Source organism: Pholis gunnellus (genome assembly GCF_910591455.1).
Source record: "Pholis gunnellus genome assembly, chromosome: 9".
NCBI lineage: Eukaryota > Metazoa > Chordata > Actinopteri > Perciformes > Pholidae > Pholis > Pholis gunnellus.
Window position 1 is genome coordinate 24,706,512 of NC_136535.1, and position 15,790 is coordinate 24,722,301.

Below are 15,790 nucleotides of genomic sequence, written 5' to 3' on the forward strand. Positions count from 1 at the left end.
GCCGTGACTCAAGTTCATAGTGTGTTATTAAATATAGATGATTCAAGGAGATTACATCTCTGTGTGTGTGTGTGTGTTTGTGTAAACATTCAGTCCACACACACACACACACACACACACACACACACACACACACACACAGTCTCCTGACAGTTTCTCGATCATCTTTACGCCTCACCAATTTCTAACATTTCCAAACGTATGTTATTATGTCGAGATAATTTGATATTTTTGATGATAAATGATCATGTCATTGACAAAGTTCATTTGGCATTCACACACACACACGCACACACACACACACACACACACACACACACACACACACACACACACACACACACACACACACACACACACACACACACACACACACACACACACACACACACACACACACACACACACACACACACACACTTTCTGACAGCTTCTCAATCACCTTTAACATTAGTAAACGTTGTGTTTATCATGGAGTATAGATGATGTGATTGTGCGTTGATGATTGATGATCACCTCATGTCGTACTGACACGACGACGCGGAGGATTCCTCACGTTTTTTTCCTGATTAAATTTAAAAAATTGAATTTGTTAAAGCTTTCAATCATTAATTTAATTCTGTCTCTGCAGGTCTGTTTAACTTCATAAAATATTAACGGTAAGAGGATTATTCAGGTTTGTTACGAGGTTATTTTTGTAGTTTGGGCATCATTTACATCAGTCATCATTATATTGGACTCTATCGTAAGGAAACACTCCAACTTTGCTAAAACAAACTGTTTTAGTCACTTTAGCAGAATGATCGAAACTGCTTTCTTTAGAAGTAAACCAAAAGTGAATCTAAATCGCCCCTCATTGCAGTGTGCAAAAACACCGTATGACAGCAGCCACACATTCATAGTAAACGCATACTCCATCGATTTAGCATCGTGCTTTTTAACATGGGCAGACAGGTGAAAATAGTCATTGCCTCTACAATCAGCCAAGTAGCAGTTTATATTTACACGTCTGTCCAAAATGTCATCACTTCATCATTATATTCAATTAGACGTTTGTGTGAAATTGTCATAATTAGCATATCCATTCTCGAGTTATGGCCGGAAATGTGTTTAGTGAGGTCAGAGAAGTGGAATCGGTTCCTCCTGGAGTCCAGGAGGACGTTAGAGCCAAACACAGAGGAAATATCTCTCCAGGCGTTTCCTGAGAGGCTCACGGACGACCTGAAAAGATAACGCGATAAAAACATATTCCACACATTCTTCTTGTCAAAACCTGATGGCTTCATTACCCACAATGCAACGCTATCGCTGACAGTGTGGCCAGAGATTCAGACGCATCTTGCCAGTCGGAGCTAATGAGGAACGGGGCTACAGACATCCGGTGAAGTCACTTCTTTCTCACTCCACTCCTCCAGATTTTTTAAAAAGTTTTCAAACTCAAGTCAGCGATGTTTGAGGGCTGAAGACGAAAAAGTGACACTCAAGGACATTCATCAAACTCCACACAGCTCCACTGGAGACACCAAAGGGTTTTACACTACATGTCCCCCCCCCCACATGTGCAGCAGTACTCCCAAAGACCTGCAGACTTAATGAACCGGACCAGAGTCCTGTCACCATACCGGCCCCGTTCCAGAATGAAGACGTACCCGATGCTACGGACGATGGCGAGTACGCGTCTGTGCCATTTACGAGTCAGATCGTTAAAAAGCAGAGCTGGAGCACGACGACGACCGAGACGACAGGAGCTCCGGATGTGACAACCGGTCTAGAAACCATCCAACAAGCGGTCCCCAAGAGAACTCCACCGGAAACGTGCAAGTAGCTTTTTCTTGGGCAAATTCTTCAAGCATCTCACTTTTCTGGGAAACCTTACCAAATGTCGAAAATCTATGCATCAAAGCTGTAATAAAAATGAGTGTTTTCTCCGTTCCATAATAATCAAAGAGAGCAACAGCTCACTGAAATCACAGCTTCTCCTTCATTCACACACACACACACACGCACACGCACACGCACACACACACACGCACACGCACACACACACACGATGGAGAGGCCATAAGGTCGCAGTGGATAATAAGGAGAGACAGAGCAGACGAGGGCAGCAGCGACAGACAGAGAGAGGAATAAATAACGAGGAGATGTGAGATAGCGGCGGTCAACTGAGGTCCTGATGTGGAAAGTGAAAGACTTCATGTAGACGGCCACAGGGACTGAAGAGCAGACGGAGGGTGAAATACATTTTTTTTCCCCTCATTACTCCCAATCTGTGAACGATGCATCCAAAACTATTATCTCCACCTAATGATTTGCCAGCATCCGTAACAATAACCGTCTCCAAACAATTAAATGAAAAGTGCTTCTGTGTGGTTTTCGCCGAGCTCGGAAAGCAGCTGGTAATCCCATTCAGTATTGTGTGGTTTGGTATAAATTAATAATACGGGGGTGAAAGCAATTAAAAGCCATGTCAGGTTGAACCATTGAGCCAGGCACCTTGGGTTTCTGTTAATGTGAAATCCTCTCTGTGATTCTAGGTGTACCCCGACAGGCAACAACGTGCGCTATCTGGAGTTCAACGCCTAAATTAAAAGCCGTATTTAGAACCATTAAGACTCACTGTGCACTCAGCTCTGCCCATTAACACGTTACACTAAAGACTGGCAACATTTACACAGTAAGCCATTATGCGACTAATTAAATAAATAAACCCCCCGCAGAGCAAACACACTAAAACTTTTAACAAACAAAACTGATGGGGCTTTAAATAGTGGTTAAGTACGGAAGCCCATAGAGGACTTTATTAAAATGATAACGTACATTTCAAAAATTGAAATGTAATTCCAGAATAGGGTTTTTTTCATTTTCATATTTACATGTTATTTGAGTAAAAATCTAAATTAAAACATACGAGTATGTGGAAATCGTTTTTACTCTTTAACAAATACACTTTCAAGATTACATTATGATTTTAATTCAGTGCCCTTTGGGCCGACTTGATTATAGTTAGCATGGTTACTACAGCACATGCAAGCTAACATGCTAAAAGTAAGACATTTACATGCTATGATGCTAACAATATCATGCTAATAAGATTAATGTTGGCATGTTAACATGTAAAAATCTTGCCTCTGGGCTGAGTGAAGTTAGCATAGCATAGCTCACTCAAAAGGTAACATAATCTGCATCTTTAAAGCTCACTAATAAACTTGTTATATCTTCGTGCTATGCTATGCTAACTAGCTGCAGCTGCAACCGGGGCAAGAGTAGTATCGATCTTCTCGTCTAAAAGATGTCAGACTGTTCCTTTAAATGACACATTCACCCACATGATGTCTCTTGAGACGCAAAGTGGAACTTAAAAATGGCAATTTGTTGATTTAAAACCACTGCAGGGAGCTTATGCATTTGTCCTGTAGGTTAACCATACTGTACCTTTTGTTTTTATCAATGAGCATTTAAACCTCATGAGTTTGTAGCATGGTTACACAAATTGTTCCAAAATGTTTCTTGGTTCCAAACTACACTATTTTGTGGAGAATTTTTAAATCATTCCTTTCTGTTATTTGCACTTCCTATGAAGCCGTTTTTAATGACAAACATATAGTTGTTACGCTTCCCATTACAGTACTGCTGAAACAACATAATACTTGTAACGTGATGCGTTATGTGTGTGTGATGGCGGTGTGCTGGTGTTGGTGTACGTACTCGTGGTGTCCCCAGCCCAGCTCCGGGAGGTACGGCAGCTTCTTGATCCTGATGATGGAGTCGTAGAGGGACGGCTGCAGCGACTGGGCCACGGCGTTGGCCAGGATCACCGCTATCATCACCGGCAGGATGTGGGAGATCTGGCCAGTCAGCTCGAACACGATGACGGCGGTGGAAACTGTGTGGGTGACCGCTCCCGACAAGGCCGCCGCACCTTTGGGTGGAGGGGGGAGAGAGAGAGAGAGGACAGTCTGAACAGAGAAGCAATTGTTCAGATCAGTGGTTTTCAAGGTGGGGTCTGGTGCTAAATAAAGGGGGTCCTTGAGGGGGTTTCAGGGGCGTCATCCATCAAAATGAGAAAAAAAAAAAACGTTTTAATATTACCATGATTTCAAAAGGTAATAAATAGTTTTACCATCCCTTATACAATAGAGAGGATGTTGAACAATACCAATGACTAAGGACTATACAAAAAAAGTTAAGAATAAACTTCATTCTGTAACAAATAAATAAATACAAATACATTTTGTATTTTCTTCTGTACTTTACATCGTGGTTTTTGTCACTTTTACTGATGTAAAGAGTCGGAATAATTAAGTACAGAAATGTAATTTGTTAGCGGACTCCGTACTGTGGTAAAAACATCACTTAGATGCACCACATGTGCTGGAGGGTCACTAACGGGTGAATACACGTCATACAGAATATGACAAACCTTTACTGTCCTAGAAATACAGACAAACATAAACATGTCTGCTGCTGTTTAATCATCGGTTTGGATCTCACAGAGTTGAGTTATACTGCTACCAACATAAAGAGGACGCAATATCAATATTTCTATAAATTAGGTCAAAACTGTACTTTACTATACAGTAATATACCGTATTATAGATCAAAGCCACAAAACTTCAACACTTCAACTTTGGAATTCAATTTACTCAAAGATTCCAAGTGGTCCTGTTATCAATTTCCTGGAGCAGACGGTTACACACTCTCACTTCACATTCCTCACCGCACAATCTTCTATAAGCCAAAAAATAACTTATATAAGTAATTCAATAGGGCTCCACCATACTTCCAATTGTTTCCCATCCAATAAAGTGTTGCGAAAAGAGCAATATAAAAGCTGCATCAGAGCAGGCCGAGCAGCGCGGGGCGAAGAGAGACGGAGGAAATGGATGAATCCAATCCAATAAATGGAAAGAAAGCATTAAAATGAGAGAGAAACAGATGGTGGGCGAGAGTCTACAAAGGCCGGTCTCACTGTTCTTTCTTGTAACTTAATTAAGCCTGTGTATATATCCTGCTCACATAAATGCTCGTGCTCCCTCCGCCCGTCCGAACATTTAATCCTTAAAGCGAGCTCCGCTGTCAGATGAAAGAGGCCTGTAAAGGGCTGAGTCATCAGCAAACAGTGCCGCCGCAACGACAACAACAACAACAACAACAACAGCAGCAGCCCAGGAAGAAAACTGCAGTCGCAGACCTGAAGCGGCTGTCAACAAGTAGCTCGGTGGAGGGACTCACAACTCTGCATCTCTTTAGATGAGATGAAGTACAATAAGGATCTTTTTTATGCTGTAGGACAAACACACTGTCACTAAGAGTGGCTTGGTTAAAAAGATAAAGATTCTGAAATGGTGACTTTAAACCCCAAACAAGCATACATATACATATATATATATATATATATACATATATATATATATATATATATATATATATATATACATATATATACATATATATATATATATATATATATATATATATATATACATATATATACATATATATATATACATATATATACATATATATATATATATATATATACATATATATATACATATACATATATATATATATATATATATATATATATATATATATATATATATATATATATATATATATATATATATATATATATATATATATATATATATATATATACATATATACATATATACATATATATATATATATATATATATATATATATATATATATATATATACATATATACATATATACATATATATATATATATATATATATATATATACACACACACACACATATATCTACACAGAAATACACAAGTATTGTACATATTCATAAATATATTTTTATGATCTGTCAGACCATTAGGAACAAAAAATGAAGGACGACCCTCCTTATTTTCTTAGAGAAGGAAAAAGCAAATGACTAGAAAAATGGGAAAAGCATCTCTGGTATTCCATATTATTGACTGTTTGGACCGAAAGGAAATAATAGATACTTGTATATATCTGTGCCACGGCGAACAACAACAACTACTACTACTACTACGGTACAATTTATATTTCTTCGCAAAAGTTTTGAATTACGCAACAAGTTATATTTTCAACTTCCAAACTTTTAAGTAGGTTACGAGCCGCTGGCAGCAGCACTACGAGCTGTGAAAGTTTGTCATTTTGTCAGCTGCTGTCTGAGCTGTGCAGCCAGATCCTTTTTTTTTTTCCTTTAATAAAGTCCCGTCCGGTGATCTTGCAAATGTAACTTGAGTTTGAGTTTGATCGTCTCCTTTCATCACGGTCCATTTGGAGTCTGAACTTGGAGCTGTACATTAAGACATTGGGCCATAGCAAATATTCATCTTCATTCATTTTCCATGAGTCGTGGGAAGAGAAGTGAAACATTTGACTCAAGCAGAAGCACCGATGCCTCACAGAAACCTGATGAGAAGTAAACTAAATAAAGAGTGCTGAGTTCTGTCTTGAAAAAAAAAAAGGAAAACTACTAAAGAAAAGTACTAAGAGTGAGAATGCAGAGAGTGAGAATAGGTGCCATGATTGTGTCTTTAACTTACCCACGACGGCGTAGCCTCCTGGCACTATGGGATAGATGGTGCCATCTGTGTTAATGCCATCTGGGAACCAGGCTGCCATGCTCTCTCCAACCAGACGACCAAAGGCTGCCCCTGATATATACAAACACACACACACACACACACACACACACACACACACACACACACACACAGTACAATCAACACTGGGAACAACAAATAACACTAATGTACTGTATTACTGCTCTAAAGTGGCAGATGTATTTTCTCCTGGTAAAAAAACAACAACATGACAAAACAGTTCTCTCTCGTTTGAACGGTTGCAGAAACATAGAAGGCCAATGTTTTAGCATAAAGCATGGCTAAGGTGTGCATAATAATTTTCACTCAGATAATACTTAAGAATATGTTATCACTCCTCTAAAGTGAAATAAATAGTTTGATGTTTTGGTGCAAAAAAAAGGAAGCTAACTAGCTTTTTTTGCCGCCAGTTAGATGAGAAGATTGATACCAACCTCTCCCCCATTTCCAGTCTTTAAGCTAAGCTAAGCTAAGCTAAGCTAAGCTAAGCTAACCGGCTGTAGCTTCAGCTTTAGCAAACATATACGAGTTCGGTATCAATCTTCTCGTGCAGCTCTCAGCAAGCACTTCCCTCTCACACAGATAGTCTACTTTTCGCCGGTCTTCTTACCGATGACAAATACCGGCATGAAGGCTCCGCAGGGCACTGGGATGGTGGTGGCCAGAGCAGACATCCAGAACTAAGACCGAACAAAGAGAACGACACAACATCAAAAGAAAGAACAGGGTGGCATTTCAATTAGTCGCAGAGCACCATCCTGTATGGCGGCCATGCAGAGCTTATTGCTGAGGTTAGATTGAGCTGTCACTTTCAACTTTTCAGTTGTCAAAGACCCTGAAATGAACCCTGGGTAATGAGCGGGCCCCGCCAATTGGCCTACACTGTGTGGAGGAGACTGTTTAATTAGGAAAGACAAACAAAAAAAGGGAAATGTCACCGCTGACAATGTGTGAGCGCTATCGTTAGGCGTGTGTGTACCTAGTTGTATAGGCAGATATGAGTCTTAAATGGCTGACATGCTTATTTTGGGGAAAAGAAAAAGCTGTGCTGATTCATAAGGCTGTATTCAAACTAAGTACCGTTCACACACACTAGTGTGGACTCATTAGATTAAACATCTCATTCAAATTCTGTTTGAACTCAGCCAGTGTAATATTGATCCATCCAACAGTAAATATATGACTGATCATTATACCCTTGACATTGGAGGTGGACAACATTGACTAAGCCCATCTTTGGTACATAATTAACTTTTATTAACATTTATTTGAGGCTTTTACGACGTCAAGCGGTCAAATCTTTCGACTGAGAAATTAAACTACTGGATGTTGGAGAGTTGTTGGTTACTCTTTAAAAAGGAACAGTTTCACATACGGGGAAAAACAATTAATAGATCTCTTGCTTTGAGTTAGATGACAAGATTGATATCACTCGCATGTAAACAAAGCCTACAAACCAGGCGGCAACCTCCAGTTCTTAAAAGTGAAACCATTGTGGAACTGTCTTAAACCTGCATTCTCTCTAGTGTCCACCAGGGGGCGACTCCTCTGGTTGTATAGAAGTCTATGAGAAAATGCATGATGTTCATTTAGTAAATGATGGTCCATTTAGAGTCAAACAGACCATAAAGCAGAGTATGCTTTAGGGGCGGGGCTACACGGTGATTGACAGGTCGATACCAGAGCCATAAATGGCGTCTCTAAAACATGCTTCTATATACAGTAGAATAATGTAATCCCATATACGCTAAGATACTGTTAAAATAAATTAAAGTAGCTGCACCGTATAATAACAGTAAATTACGGTCATCTCGGCTGCCAGTATTTTACCGTTATTTTACGGTGAAATTGTTTAAAATGTATTGTACAGGCCATTACACAAAACTTCCTCCTGTAATAATCTCGAGGTTTCAAATAGACTTCTTAATTACACCCATTGCTCCTTCTCTCTCCATCCCTCCATGCCTCCCATCCTCTCCCTCTGCTCCGTCTATAGTTAGCTGTAATTAAGGCCGGCTGCCATGGTGAAGTAATGGATCTCCGTCTGTAACCTTACACCGCCGCCGTTTTCACGCCCAGCACACACACACACACACACACATACATACGTGCGTAGGTGTTCTCACACACACCCACGCTCACATCCTGACACTGACTCATCGACGAGAATCAAAGCTGAACGCCGCCAGGCGCCAGAGAGCAACAGACACACAACCGGTTGGATACACAAAATAGTTCTCTTGGGGGGGAAATAAATGACAGTCATGGGAGTAATTCTTCGGACTTCTCGAGAATTGTCTTCCTCTTCCACTTCCACTTCGGCCAGTAAACCTTAATAAGAGCCAGAAAGGTTTAGAGGATCGGTGGAATTCATAACATGTCAGCATTAACTTTATTACAGAGGCCACGAACTAAAAAAAACGCACTACAAGGAAATTTAATTTGGCTGTAAATCTACAGTTAGCCATGAAACCAGCTGTCACCTGAAGTGTTCGGTAAAGGCTCAACAGCGCAATAGATCATAACGGTGTGTAATAACAGCCATAACAGGTCATAAAAATGTGTACAAATATCCTTTTTATGGGGTTGTTTAAACACTATGTGACAACCGCACAACTATATATTGTTCAAAATGGTTGCTGACAAAGAAAATGTCATCAAAGACAAAGACAAAATGTAAGTAATCTGATAAAAATGTGTACAAAAACACTACGGGAAATTCTTGATTATATCTTTCGACATTAATTCTCTCAGGCTTAAATAAGTTGGATGAAAACTTATTTGAAAGCGGTTTTCAAAAGTTTGATTAAAATGCTCATTCTTGGTCTTTCTTGACCAAAACGGTTGCCTAAGAAGAGACTAAACCGTCTCTGAGTGAGACGAGACTGAAATGTCTACGTTGTGAGTTTTAATTGACTAAAGATAAATAATGACAGGATTGACCTGATATGACTAAGCGTAACGTGGACTTCTGATCTCAGGACTGAGATATAATCTTGATCAAATCAACACGAGCTCTAAGCGGATTCATGCCGGTGTATTTGCGATGGTTTGTCATTTTTAAAAAGAAGGTCTCTTATTAAAGAAAAGTGCTGTGAACACTGGTTTAGAGCAACTTCACACACCTGATAGAGACCTGTCAATCACACCACGCAGTATCTGTGTCTATGTTTCCCACAAGAAAAATGAATTTTTGGATTTAACCAGTTTAATCTGATCACCAAACCAATGAGAGAGGGAGAGGATACGGACGCATGTACTTAGAGAACAGTGTAATCCCAACCAGCTGCTTGTTTACATAATCACACACACACACACACACACACACACACACACACACACACACACACACACACACAGGTGAGTGTGACAGGACGCCTGCTGAGGTTTCTTCTCCGGCCTCGTAGGACAGGAGACGTAACCATGGGCCCCCCTCCGGGTGGCTCGGGGTTACCCAGGAGACGGACCAATAGCCACTAATGACAGCATCACCTCTGGCCTGAAGTTTGGGTCCACAGTGTTGTTACTGTGCTCAGTAGCAATAACAACATGTGTGTACTTTTAATCTAGTATTTCCACAGTATATCAGCCAAATAGACTTTATGATGCACTGTAGCGATTATATTATGGGTTTGTATTATTATTTCAACATGTACAATAAGCAGCGGGTCAAGGTGGAACTCAAACAGTGCAATACTACTGCAATACTTTCCACAACTGATAAGACACAAGTGCAAGAATGTAGAGAAAATTGTGATGCATTTTAGACATGCTTTAGAAACTAGATCGACAATTCTTCTATCAATAAATGTTCTGCACACATTTAACTGTGGATTTATTGATTTGAAATAAAGAAAGAAGTCTTTTACGTTTGTTGTGAATTGTTTTTTTCTGGCAGAGTTTTGGACTCAAACTCAGTGTAATCAGTGGTTAAAACCCCGTCTTGCTGAACCCCCCCCCCCTACAATTTACAAGGTCTTAAGCCTTATGGAACAAATTCACTACAACGTGATACAAAATCACTTCTCACCGAGTATGACCATATAATTCAGACTTGATCATTTTATGAAGAAATATGTCTACATACTCTATTATTTGCTCTTTATGTCCTCCTAAAGTAGCTACTGCAATATCACATTTTTTTGAAGCAGCTATGACTCACTTTCCCCCCCCCCAGAGGAATCATTAATGTTTCATCTAATCGAATGTAATCTAAATGTATATCTCACTGAGGTAGTGCATGACCATAAAAATGTACGAGGATCTCCGACCTCAAACGAAGCGGCACTTTGATAAACCGTGGGAGGGAGCAGAAGCCTACGGGCAAGAAAAGCAAGCTCAGACTCGAGTGGGTTGTTGGTTCAAAACCGTAAAAAGGGCAAAACAAGTGACGGCAGTGAAAACCTTCTTCATTGAAATCCAATTAAATACGACCTAATGAAACTCGGGAATTTTGACGGTGGGTTTAATGAGACTTATAAGTTATAGAGCTGCTTCAGGGCTAAACTATTTTAGAAAGAGAACATCATTAAATTCAGTCAATACAAGTGAGTGATTTCATAAGTAGACATTACTAGAAATGCATTTGTTCAAATGAAGTAGAAACTTTGCCAAGACAAAATTGACCCTAGACAAAATAATTTACCCAGACACCCTATAAATACTAAATGTTTTCTCAGCAATCATTGAGCAACGATAATGAGCTATTATGATTATAATAGGGCTGTATTTGCGAGATTCTGAACCTAGAGATGGGCTCTCAATACGATTGCTTTGTATCTTTGTATCTTTGAAACACACAGAACCTCAGCTCAGCGACCCAACGGAACCTCAGCATTATGATATTTCTGTGTAATTTGTGAATAAACGTATCTTTCATCGCGATTTCTGCTGAGCCGCGCTGAACACCGGAGGTCATGATTTTAATATGTGAAGACATGAGCTGCTGTACTACTTTACTCCGGCTGCAACGCTCGAGGAGCAAACACAGCGGCGGGACAGGTGAACGTTGGCCTTTTCATTAAAGCAAACAGATAACCAATAGATATGCTGCAGCTAGATTAATTGCATATTTATCATATAATTGATCAATACTGCACTGATTAGCTATGGGAAATTCTTGAATTTCATCAGATTTTAATGAAGGACACGTGCACATCTTTTATCATCCGTTTAATTCAAAGAAAATTCAAGAAATTTAGAGCCGGAGGCTGGACGATTAAGAATAACATGTGCATTTCCTAAGCCCCACTCTCCTTAATACTGTTTCCAAAAACAGTGGCAGATTTAACACCAGCATTGGATGTCATTTTTGAATGGGTGGGTCCTTGATATCAGACGGAGGCAGACAAATCTAATTTCCAGCCAATGAATGGATTTTCTAGCTAAAGAAACCACCGTCAGCAGACGTTATGATCTGTAGCAAGGAAGCTAAGCTAACGTTAGCTCCATAAAGTGGTTGAAAGCGTCGACTTTGTTAAAGTTTCCAGTCGACTCGTTCTAAAATGAGAATACTGAATGCGCTATACACATATCCAACACATGTCTTAATCTGAAAACGCTCCTTTGGATATTCTGAACTAGGCCTTATTTCCAAACGGAATACGATGTTTACATGAGTCATATCAAATATGTTGAATAATGTCATATTCAGAATAATGTAAAAGCACTCTTTGTTGAATCGTATCCTTATACTTTTGTTCCTGTATTTGTTGTTACCTCCTGGGGTCATTGGGAGCAACAAAAAGCCATCTCGCCATAGACTTCTATAGAAATACACGAGCATTACACCAATTACAACACTTCACGCCCCCCTTGGGTCTTGATTCAACTTGATTTATTGCTGTTTATCATAACTTTTAGCAATAGGTTAAATTCTGGCGACTGCGTTGAACGCGAGGCTAAAAACAGTGCGAGAGAGAGAAAAACACAAAAAGCAGGAGTGAGGTAGAGGAGAGAAGCGAAGGGTACTCGGGTCAAGGGTACGGCAGCAGTTATGACGCAGTATCCAGGACATTTATACTCAATTTAATTCCTCGGTCATCTGGGAGCCCACTACCCTGGTCTGTGTGTGTGTGTGTGTGTGTGTGTGTGTGTGTGTGTGTGTGTGTGTGTGTGTGTGTGTGTGTGTGTGTGTGTGTGTGTTTTCAGGTGTGGCCAAAAAGCTACAAATACACAAAACACTTTCTCAGCAGTAGCTCAGACGACATTCTTCTTCACAACAGGTGCAGTGAACTTTACTAAGAGCAACGTTTCAGGATTTCACTTTGCGTGCCGAATCAAAAAACACATAATTAAAGTATTTATAGCAGCTTCATTTGCTGACCAGACTTCCTGACTGACACCGGACGCTTTCCACGCACCTCAAAAGACCTTTACAAGAAGTTTCTGCATGAAAAGGAGGCGCAACGAGACAAGATGGCTGCCATGTCGAATAAAAGAACCATTCATTAACCGAGGGGGAGAGGGAGAGAGAGCAATCTCCCCCTTTGAAAATCACCAGGCTGAATCCAAGAAAAACCAAAGGCTGTAATTAGACGGAGCCATTACAGCCTCACTTTGAATGCTGTGTGCGTGTGTGTGTGTGTGTGTGTGTGTGTGTGTGTGTGTGTGTTAGAGAGAGGACGCGACTCAGTGCGTGCCCACGGATAGATGCTGAGAGCAGCTCGATGACATTTATGCAGGTGGGTGATTAAAGTTAGAAAAGTGTGTGTGTGTGTCCTTCTACTGTACACATGTCACCTCAACGTCACACATGTGGGATGAGCTGCATTTGTCTTTGGTTACTCTGTGCATGCACAGAAAATGCAAACACACACACACACACACACAAAATCAAGGAGGTTAAAGGTCACAGAGGAATGACCAGGCGGCAAACTCCGGATCTGCAGAGTGAAGCGACTCCTCTGGTTGTATAGAAGTCTATGAGAAAATGACTCTACTTCTCTCTTGATTTATTACCTCAGTAAACATTGTAAACATGAGTTTATGGTCTCAATCTCTAGTTTCAAGTCTTCTTCAGCACAGCATGATGTTCATTTAGTAAATGATGGTGATTGACAGGTCTCCACCAGAGACGTAGAATGACGCTGAAAAGCCATCGGACTATTTCCATAAAGGAGAGGAGGATGACGTCGGCTAAGTTTTCAAAAAGAAAAGTGGATTCAGTATTAAACATAAGTCATTTCTTGAGATACTGTTCTGTATTGTTCTGCTCAGAGAGCCGGTGAGTCACTTTCTGTCACTGCTGCACTGAAGACTGTCAGACATTCACTCTGTGCTCACAGAACTTTAACACCGGAGCTCCCGCACAGAGTTGGATCCTCGTTTCACTCGTGGTGTTGTTTCTAACCACAGTACCGGCAGTAGATCAGCTAAACTTATCACACCCATTCATACAGTGGTACCATGCAGGGTCCCCACCTGCCCGTGAGGACTAACAAACATTCACACAAGGACTGAAATAGCCGGGGATCGAACCGCCGATATTCTGATTGGAAGACGGCCCGCTCCATCTCTGGACCACAGCCGACCCGTTCCTAAAGATTCGGGTCGGGACCCAAAAGGTTTTATTAGAGTTCGCTAAATAAATCAGCAGAATTACTTCAAAGTCTTTTATTTCAAATGTATTTTCTGCAGTTCACCTTTCAGCCACAAGAGGGAGCCTGAATGTTCGTATTGTTCTGATAATTGTGCTTAAAACATTGTATATGTTTTTAATCATAAATGCATAAAACTAATTAGTTGAACTCGCAAATATGTTTATGATAATTACCAACATGTTTACCTTCAGTTTCTGTGTAGCTTTAGCTGGTACGTGTTACGGTAATGTCCAGTAAAGCAGCAGGTAGAGTTTAGGAAAAACAACCTGCAGCCATCTGCCCATGTGCTCACCTACAGACCTCTGGTTGTTGGCTTTTGTATTTGTAAAAAGGACATTTCATTTCAGCTGAACAGAGCGGTTCCATGAAAGAAAAGCCAATCTCATCAGAACACAAGCAGCACTCTGCTAAACACAGAGTTCAGCTGGGCTCCAAACTTCTCTCGTTATTGAGAGCCAAAGAGAAACAGGAGGCGACTTCACATGAAAGAGAAAATATACAACTCCTTTTTGTCCCTCTGAGGCCGAAAGTGCAGCGGCTTGGTTCCGATGCTTTCCATCACAGTGACTTTTTGTTTTTCCTCAATGAGACGCTGGTAAGTGAAGCTACTGATACGTTTAAAGTAATATCCACCTTTTCCCCTTGTGACTGGTGAATGGAAGTCTTTATGCTGTTTTGTGTTGTTACTCCTCGTCATTCCCCTTAAATGATCATTTCGAGGCTACAAACAGACCACAGTTTGCTATTTTCATGCAAATGTTTTTACAGTTCAAGAAGAGCTACGCTCGGTTCCCTGTGAACGTCAATGGGCTAGATCATCCAGTGACAAAAAACACAAACAAATATCTAAAGTATGAACTGGATGAGCTGCAGAGGTGATGAATGTTCATTAAACATGTGGAGTAAAAATAGATCATAGAGGAGGGTATGCTTTAGGGGCAGGGCTACATTGTGATTGACAGGTCGCTACCCGGTCTGGGACTTTGTCCGTGTTTTCGTCCAACACCTTTAACCCTTTACAGTGTGCGTGTTTTCACTTCATGAAAGTTAATTGTAACATTTTGGGTCACCTAATTTTTCAGCGTTCGGTTGTACTTGGCTCCGCCCTCTCGTGTCACAAAAAAACAAGATGGCGACGGCCAAAATGCCCAACCGTAGTCACGGTGACTTCTTATATATAGAGTCATTCAGTGACCTACAGCATTCAGAGGAACACTGAGTATGAAGATATGAGCTCCTCTACACAGTGTATTTAAAATGAATCTCATCAGTCCGTCACTCAGCGATATCTCTTCAAAGAGGAACTTTAAATGGCCTGACTTTGTAACACCTTCCAACTTTTTACTCGACATGCTCTCCTTTTGTTCTTTTACCAGAGACGAGTGGAGATGGGCTCTGATCCAATACCTTCCCATTAGCCCGGGTCCAGCATTAAAGAGCAAAACCCTCCCATTTAGAAAACCTTCATGTTCAATTCTGTCCTCATGACCTTCCTTAATCTTTAATGCCACTGTAGCCACCTGCAGCGTCCTGTACGAGTGGATCTCACGTGCTGTACCAGCACACA

At 40.5% G+C, this 15,790-nt stretch overlaps 1 protein-coding gene across 1 annotated transcript in view; it reads right to left on the reverse strand.

Moving 5' to 3' along the window:
- LOC306701586 (chloride channel protein 2-like) overlaps positions 1-15,790 on the reverse strand; it is a gene marked incomplete at both ends in the record, with an annotated part of 111,943 nt that overhangs the window by 23,859 nt on the left and 72,294 nt on the right. The window contains 3 exons of the mRNA XM_079166942.1: positions 3,709-3,922; positions 6,563-6,673; positions 7,233-7,302. Of these exons, the coding sequence (XP_079023068.1) occupies positions 3,709-3,922; positions 6,563-6,673; positions 7,233-7,302 (395 nt within the window). The remainder of the gene's footprint in view (positions 1-3,708; positions 3,923-6,562; positions 6,674-7,232; positions 7,303-15,790) is intronic.